The sequence below is a fragment of the Talpa europaea genome (genome assembly GCF_964194135.1).
Source record: "Talpa europaea genome assembly, chromosome: 9".
Classification (NCBI taxonomy): Eukaryota; Metazoa; Chordata; class Mammalia; order Eulipotyphla; family Talpidae; genus Talpa; species Talpa europaea.
This window is the reverse complement of record NC_140076.1, coordinates 78,304,150-78,312,853: the sequence shown is the minus strand read 5'-3', so window position 1 is coordinate 78,312,853 and position 8,704 is coordinate 78,304,150. Positions and strand designations below refer to the sequence as shown.

The 8,704-nt window shown below is 53.2% G+C and overlaps 1 protein-coding gene across 1 annotated transcript; it reads left to right on the top strand.

The window, feature by feature from the left end:
• Positions 1 to 1,811: 1,811 nt before the first annotated feature.
• Positions 1,812 to 5,194, top strand: AQP10 (aquaporin 10; the record flags this gene model as incomplete). Its single annotated transcript, XM_084242942.1, has 6 exons — positions 1,812 to 1,916; positions 2,619 to 2,745; positions 3,270 to 3,407; positions 3,522 to 3,640; positions 3,857 to 4,074; positions 4,958 to 5,194. 6 exons carry the CDS (start codon positions 1,812 to 1,814, stop codon positions 5,175 to 5,177), a joined length of 927 nt encoding a protein of 308 aa, XP_084099068.1. The 3' UTR covers positions 5,178 to 5,194.
• Between the last annotated feature and the right edge of the window lie 3,510 nt (positions 5,195 to 8,704).

The window sequence follows — 8,704 nt, the reverse complement described above, 5'->3', positions numbered from 1 at the left end:
CAATTTGGGGATCACAGGGTTCAAAGCACAAAATATGTCTCCAGAAGGTGTCTCAGGGTGGTCCCCAGGAAATGGGGAGGTTACAGTTTGCCTGCCCCACCCAAGGGAGGGTGGAGCTGAGCAAGGAGAAGAAGCTAGAGAGGAGACTGGGGAAGGAAGGAAGAAGGATGGAGTGCAAAAGGAGTCAAGGAGGAGGCACATGGGGCAGAGAGACATGTGAAGAAGTTGTACTTGCCTTTTGGTCCTGGACTGCTTGAAACAGATGTGGGTGAGAGACCCGTGGGGAAGATAACAATGTTAGTGTTTAATCTTGATTTTGAGTTTGCGCTTTTCCTCTGGGACTTGTCTGGCTGTTTTTGACCCTTTTCCATGGGTCCCTGCCAGAAGGTGCTTTAGCCTTGTGGCAGGCTTTTGAGCCTTGATTTGGGCCAATTCTATTTGGCTGGACTTCTCCCACGAGAGCATGGGTAACTCTGGGTGCTTGATTTGAAAACTATATTCTTTCCCTTTTCTGTATTGCACACTAATTGTATTAAAGGTTTATATGTTTTGCCTTGATGTGGCGGATGTTTTGCCTTTAGGGCGGGCAGGTTTGGGGGTTTTGGGGTTCCCCTCTCTGCCCTGTAACAAAGGGACAAAGATGGGGGATTTTTATAGGGAGAAAAAGAATGGAAAATAAGGTAATGGTGACGATGTCACAAGGTAAAATGGTCAGGTGAAGGGGTCACAAAAGGATGGGTCACAAAATAAAAGTAGTAAAAGTCTTTTCAAACAGGATTTTCTCGTTCTTGGCTTTTTGGAGTGTTGTGGTTTGGCCCATTCCAAGGGTCTGGCACAATTTATAGTGGACAGTAGGCAGTTTTTCCTGCCTACTGCTTGCTCTGGCTCTGTTTAAAAATGGCTGCAGCAATGCCAGCTTTTTAGAGGCATTGTGGAATATGAGATGGAGGTTCAGAAGACCTGAATTTAAATTCAGATTTAGCCATTAACTGTGTGATCTTGGGGGATTCAAGGGCTCAGTATGGGCTTCTGTAAAAGGGAGGGTTCTGGTTAGTTTCGCTGCAAGCATTTTGCCCCAAGCATTTTCATGCCTAACTAATTGGCAGTAAAACAATTTTTTTTTTTTTTTGTAGAGGAGCAAAGAAATGGTTGACAGTTGGTTTCATATCTCCATTGACTAATCAATCACTGCCTTTGGCAGATTTTTTAATGTATTTTATTCTAGTCAGTTTGGTTTCACTTCCCCCTTGTTGAAGTTAGAAACCAACTCTTTGCATGCTGATTAGTTATCAATTTCTAGTATACATGGACATTTTAAGTGTATTAGAAATAGAACACTTTGTATTTGGTTATTTTTCATATTTCATGATGTCCTTTTGGATGACCTCTTCAAAGAAATTGTTTTACAACCAATTAGTTATGTGGCGAAAATGTGGACTTCGAAACTACTAGACCTGAGGTGGGAGCAATGCTACTACTTTGCACAATTGCCTCAGGGACCAAGAAAACTAATGGAGTTGAAGCTGGATACCTCTTCCCTCCTCTCTGCACAGGAGGAGGCTACTCCAGGGGAGCAAAGAGGTAGAAGGCAGAGGAGGACGTGTCTGGTGATTCACAGTCTTCCCCGGGGCACTCTGTTGCCGCTAGCCTCCCCAGCCTTTTAAAAAACACATACTAGTTACTGTACAGGAGCAGAGCTAATTGGTTTAAAGTCTTTTCCTTATCTTTTCCTCTGGCAGGCCGTCCCTGAGCTGCAGCCGTGTGCTGGTGCAGACGGAGGGAGCTGTGACTAAGGACAAGGTACCTTCACTATGGCCTACACTCAGCTCCTGGCTGAAGTCAAGGGCTGGCTCCAGATCCGAAGTTCCCTGGCTCGTCAGTGCCTGGCAGAATTTCTGGCTGTATTTGTGCTCATGGTAGGCAAGGGAATTGGGGGAAGGAAAGTAGGGAGGTGGGTAAAAGTGTTGGCTCCTTCTGGTGCCCTGTCTGTCCCGTGGTGTCCCACCTCCTCTCATCTCTTCATCATTTCTCTCTTCCCAATGGGCTCTTCCAGCCCCTCCTACTCCCTCCTTTTTATTCTTTTTTTTTTTTTAAAGATTTATTTATTCATTTATACAAGCACTGTGTATAGTCAGAGGCGCGGGAGGGTGAGAGAATTCACCAGAGCCAGAGTGGAGAACAGGAACAGGCAGACTGATGAAATACACTGCTGAGGGGAGCAGTGGGCGCGCAGGAGAGATCTGCGCGCCATGTGGGACCCTCGCTGGTGGCCAGGGATGGAAGGCTGGGGATGGAAGGCTGGGGATCAAACCGAATCGGTGCTACAGGGGCTGTGAAGCTGCCTGGCGCTCAACTGCTGCACCACCAGGGGAGGCCCTCATTTTTATTCTTGACCCTTTCCATCTCTCACCCTTCCTCCCTTTCTTTACTCTTCTCCTGTTTCCACCCCCTTCCCTCTTTCTGCCTTTCTCCCTTCTTTGCTGAGCCCTCCTGCAGGTTCAGTTCTCCCGGTTGCTCCCCTTGCCTCACCGATGTCTCAGTTTCTCTCTCTGGCCTATTGGTCCGTGGGGTTCCTTCTTCCTGGGCTTCCTGTTCCTCATCTTCCCTCTTCCCACCAGATCATCACCCAGGGAGCTGTGGCCCAGACAGTTACCAGTGAAGAAACCAAAGGCAACTTCTTCACCAACTTTCTGGCCGGTGCTCTGGCCGTTGTGATAGCCATTTATGTGGGTGGCAATGTTTCAGGTGAGGAGGGTGGGGTCTGGTCAGCAGTGGTTGTGAGTGGTGGGGTGTTGGGGCACGTGAGTGTGGGTGTATTGGTGATGTTGAAAAGGCAATTTCTTTGGTGACTCATGTTTTTATCTCCTTGAGTTTGAACAGTCCTCTGGACTGGACTGAGATATGCTTTGGTCCGGTCCAGCCCCTCCCTTTCTGTATCTCCCATCCTGCTCCATAGATAGATATCTATGGCAAGGTACAAGGTGGATACTGTCCTCATGTGTACCCCACCCAAAACTTCCTGAGGTCCATCTTTGCTCTGGACCTCACCTGCATCAGTGTACCTGACTGGAGCCTTGAGACACAGTGCTAGGGTGGGAAGAGCAGATAGACATAGGTTCAAACCTTGCCTTCACTGTATAACCTGGATGGGAATAGTAGGAATAATATCTGCCTTAAGTGCTGTGGGGGGGGGGTGACAGTGTTACCTGGTGACAGTGCCAGGCAACAACATGTAATGGATATTGTTTTTTTTCCCTTGATTCTTGAAGGGGCCCATCTGAATCCAGCCTTCTCCCTGGCCATGTGCCTCCTGGGACGCCTCTCCTGGGCTAAGCTCCCAATTTACTGTTTTGTGCAGCTGTTGTCTGCTTTCTGTGCTTCTGGAGCAACCTATGCTCTCTACTATGGTAACAGAGGGGACAGGGTGTGGGGCAGGGGGAACATTTGTGTGTGGGCCAGAGTGCTTTGGGATGGTTTGATTGAGCAAAGGTAGAAATCCAGGGTATCCCTCTCCCCTGCAGATGCCCTACAGAACTATACAGGTGGTAACCTAACAGTGACGGGCCCCAAGGAGACAGCCTCCATCTTTGCCACCTACCCTGCCCCCTACCTGACCCTGAAAAATGGCTTCCTGGATCAGGTAAGTGTGAGGGAGAGGAGAGGGAGAGCTCCAACTTTTGCCCCTGTTCCCTGGACTCCCAGCTTGTTGTTTAGGCTCTGGGTGGGATGTGGGGTAAAGTCTATTTTTGCACACACCCTCAGCTGCCTGTGTTGGACAGAGTCAGGTGACATGGGATGGTGGGCTGGAATATTTGGGGAAAATAGGGCTGAATCCTCTGTCTTTGTTAACTCTAAGGTTCTGGGCACCGGGATGCTGCTGGTGGGGATCTTGGCAATCCTGGACAAACGGAACAAGGGAGTGCCTGCAGGTCTGGAGCCCGTGGCAGTGGGGCTGCTGATTCTGGCCATTGGGCTGTCCATGGGTGCCAACTGTGGGTACCCACTCAATCCTGCCCGGGACTTGGGACCAAGGCTCTTCACCTATGTGGCTGGCTGGGGTCCTGAAGTCTTCAGGTGAGAAATAACTTTTACTTACTTCTAAGGGCTCAGTCTCTGGGCCCCCACTTCTCTCCTTAAAAATAGTCCTCTTGGCTTTTTAGATACTGTCTCTTCTCCCAACCCTGACTCACCCTTCTTCTCTTGCCACTTAGTCCCTCCCACCCACTGTTTTCATTGAAACAGTAAGATTTTTTTAAAAATAAATTTTATTTTTATATTCCCCATACAATTGCCATTCCCTTATTTTGGCCCCAATCCCTCCCCTCCCCGCCCCCCACCGCCCATAGAGTGTCTCTGGTTCATAGTTGTTTGTTGATTTTGATTTTCACTTTCTTATAGTTATTCATTTTCCTGGTCCCTTATTTAAGTTTTCTAGATTCCTGCTATGAGTGAGACCATCTGGTATTTTTCTTTTTCTTTCTGGCTTATTTCGCTGAGCATGATCCCTTCCAGCGCCATCCATGTTGCTGCAAATTGCATGTGTTTATCTTTTTTGAATGCTGAGTAATATTCCATGGTGTATATGTATAACATCTTCTTGATCCAGTCATCTATTTTTGGGCATTTGGGTTGTTTCCAAAGCTTAGCTATTGTAAACAGTGCTGCTATAAACATAGGGGTGCAGGTGCTCTTTGGAATTGATGTTGAAACAGTAAGATTTAAAGATTGCGTTTTAGGGCATGCCATGTTACCTTTTTTGGCATTAGTGGCCGCCTCAGTAAAATGGGTTTATTCAGATAATTCCTTAAGGCAAGAAGGTGGGCCACGCTTTCTTGGGAGCTCCTCTGTAAGTGCTGCCTTTTGGTGAAAAGATTCTCTTCCTGGTGTCCATCACCCCAGCAACTACTTTAGGGAACTCTCTTGTTTCTGCTTCCTGTCCTTCCCGACTGAAGGCTAGGGGAGTCGCCCTGATCATCTCCCTTTTGTCTGTCTCTTGCAGTGCTGGTAACGGCTGGTGGTGGGTACCTGTGGCAGCGCCTCTGGTGGGAGCCATGCTTGGCACAGCCGCATACCAGCTGCTGGTGGCTATGCACCATCCTGAGGACTCAGAGCCAACTCAGGAGATAGAGTGCGTCCAGCATAAGAGCTCAGAGTTGGAGACTCCTGCCTCAACTTAAATGCAGTGTGAAAGCTATGATTCTGACAGCCCTCGCACCCCTCATGGTCCCTGGACTGACAAGACGCTCTTTCTCTTTATTAATATGCAAGGTCCTGCACAGCTTCTCTGTTCACTCATGGAGGCATCGATTCCTCCTCAACGGGGGAGGATGCCCTGCTGGGAGAACTGGAGAACGATAAGGTCGGAGCACCCTGGCTCTTCCTCCCCTGAGCAGGTTTTCCGAGCCCGAGTCTCCAAGAACGTAGTTTCTGGAAGTAGCCGCCAGAGGGCGCGCCCCTTGGATGGAGCACTGGCGAGGGAAGCAGCGGGGTGGCCGGGGACGAGCCTCCCGCGCGCGGCGTAACCCTGGGGGTTCTTGTCACCTCAGCGCCGCTCGTCTCTTCCCTCTCTGGGGTGCTCAGCCACCTGCAGATAGTGGCTAGGGGTGGGGGAAATGCCTCCACCAGGGGGGCGTGGTGGTAGCGGTGATGGTTTGGGGCGAGTGGGCAGGGAGGGAGGGAGAGGGCCGGCTCTGGAACGCGCACTCTTCCGGGCATCTCGGGGCAGGGAAGGCTGGGCGGGGAGACGGAGACACAACCTACTCCCTAGAAATTTCGGGCTGAGGGGTGACACCCATGACGTGAGCCAGGAGGTGGAGAAAGGTGGAGGGAAGGAGCTCCGTGGGGAGTGTCTGGTTATGGGGAAACTGGCGCTGGGGAAAATTCTTGCCGTTCCGCGTTTCCCCACCTCTCACGCCCCTCCCTGAAGGAGACGCTCTTTTGCAGAGAAGGCAGCGGTCTCCGGTTCCCATTTTTCCAAATAAAAAAAAAAAACCTCCGCGATATCTGGCGTCCAGATTTATTTATTTTAAGGCGGAATGGCCCTGGGAGTGGGTGTGGCGGGGACCTGGCTGGCCGCGCTCAGCAGCAGAAGGGTTAAGACCCTCCCGCCGCCCCGCACAAAGATGGCGGTGCGCGCTCCCCCTCCCTCACCCCTCCCCAAAACCCCCTCCCGCCCCCCGCCCTCTCCCGCCACCTCCGTCACTTCCGCCCCGCGGTGGCCGAAACTGACACAAAGTAGCGGGCTGAGGCCCCGGGGGGAGCGGGGCTGCAGCTCGGGGGGCTAGAGCCGCGGGGAGTGAGCCGAGCGCCCCCCGCCGCAGCCCCCGGCATGGGCAGGACGGGGCCTCCGGGGCGGGCGCCGAGCGCGGAGCGCTGAGGTGAGGCGAGGCCGGGCTGGGGGCAGCCCCGAACGCGCGGCCGGGAGGGCTCGGGGAGATGGGGCGGGCTGGAGGGCCGCGCGGTGGTGCGGGCAGGGATCGCCCGGGCGGAGATCAGGAGCTCGCTGAGGCGGAGCAGGGGCCGTGGACGACTGGAGAGAAGAGGGTGTCGGGGTGCCTGAGGATGGGGGAGAGCGGGGGGTAGTCCAGGATGGAAGGATGGTGAAGGGGCGCTGGAGAAGTATTGGGGGCATATGGAGCGGCGAAGAGAGAACTCCCCCAGAGTTGTGGGGGAGAGGAGTGTGCTGCGCCCGAGGGTTTGGGTGCCTGGAGAAGGGAGTAGGCGCTGGTCGGCTTTGTCCGTGAGGTGAGGGCTCAGCTGGAGCAAGACCCGGGGTGCGAGGAGCGGTGTGGCTGAGAGGTCAGAGCCGGGAACGAGTCCCGGGTTCTGCGCTTGGCGATGGACGGTGGTCAGGGTCGTGTTGGTCACAAGTGGCTTGGGGGTCTCGAATTCCATTTCCTTGTTTTCCGGACCTGCCCACAGATCTCCCTGCCAGCTCCCTCTGAAAGTGGGGAGCAGTTCTACCGCCTTTTGGTTGGAAGGGGACCGGCCCCGCGGGGCCTAGAGGTGGAGCCGTTTTCCTCCGTGGATTGCCTTCTTCCGAGGGCTGGCTATTTTTATCCTAAATGTGGCTGCAAAGGGGGCTGGGGCAGGGCGACGTGGCTGATGGGCCTGCCGGGTTAAGAAAACGTAGGCTGTGTGAGACTCGGAAGGAGAAGTGAGAGGGGATCCCTGTTCCCAGGTTCTCCTTCCCCCCCTTTTCTTCCCTCTGGGGGGCTGATTGCTGGGGCCAAGCCAACTTTCAGTCTTCCCCAGGGTCTTAGAGGTAAAACAACTTTCCTGGTTCATGTCCAGACTCCTGACTCCTAAAAGCTCCTTCATTAACTCTTTCATTGGACTCAGATCTTCTGGGCTGATAGTGTCTCTAGATTGCCTCCCTGGCTGAGGACAGGGCTGGCAATGGAACGTGTGATGCCCACCCTTGCATCCTCTTCTTTAACCTCTCCTTCTATACCCCACCCTCCTATGACTCATACTCTAGACTGGGTGGAGACCCTGGCTGGGGGCCCTGGAGGAGGACTTGGCATCTCTAAAATGTGGATGAGGTTTTCCTTCCTGAGCCAGGCACCCTTGGCTGCCAGTGTTGGGGAGGGTCAGGGAGGAAGAGGACTCTGGCTTTCAGTGCTGCCCCATCTGGGGTTCAGCAGGGCAGTCTGAGTTTGTGGAGGGAGAACTGGTGTGGGTGACGGGGCTGTGGCCAGAGTCTGTAATTATAGAGGCTGGGCAGACAGGCAATTAGTATCTCTTGAGGCTGACAGGCTGACAGGGTGTGCCCAGTGCTCTGGAGGCAGGGGCACCATGGAGGAGGTGGAGGAAGGCTTTCTACCCAGACAAAGAAAGGAGGTGACTAGAGGACCCAAGACCTGGCTGACAGTTTCCTTTGGGCGAGGCTGGGGAAGTGAGTTGAGGCTCTGTGACCCTGTCTTGTAGGCAGGCCTTTCATCTCTTTATGTGACTGGAAGGACATGGGAAGATGGAGGAAGCCAGGGGCCCTTTGGCTGATGCTTCCCTGTGCCTGCATCCATTGTCCTACTGTCTGAACTAGGCTTGGGGTGGGAGGCAGGGTGATGCCCCACTGGGGTTTGGGAAGACCCCTTTGCTGGTCCAGAAGGGCGCTGACCCAGACTGAGAGGAAGTGATTTGGGGACTCTGTGTAGGAAGTGAAGGCCATACCTCTCGTGCTCCCCTAGAGGAGGTGATAATGGAAACCCCAGTAATGGGGGGGGGTGAGAGGGGGTTATAAGCATTTTTAGAAGGGTAGAGCCTGCCCACCCTGTTTCCTGATGCTCTGCCAGGTGTTTCCTGGCACGTGTTCCCTCAACCCCACCCTTGGGGTGGAAATTCTGCTTTCCAGTAAACAGGCACCACTCACTGCCACCGGGAGGGCACAAAAGGGCAGCTGTTGTCCTTGGTTGGGTACCTTGAGAACTGTGCCCCTCTTGTCAGTATCTGGTCTTTTCCCCTTGCCCCCTGCTCCCTGTAGTTCTTGGTTTGTGTGGTCCCTTCATGTTATCTAAGGTGGAGGCATGGGATGAGGTGGGGGGAAGCCCCCTTTCTCAGGGACCTATGAAGGCAGTAGGAGCAGTGTGTTGCTGTGGAGTTGGTGGGGAACCTGATGGAGGGACAGAGTCCCAACCAGGGAAGAGACTCCAGAAGCCTGAGGAAGGGAATGAAGGGTGACCCTCAGCCTCCTAACTTCACGCAT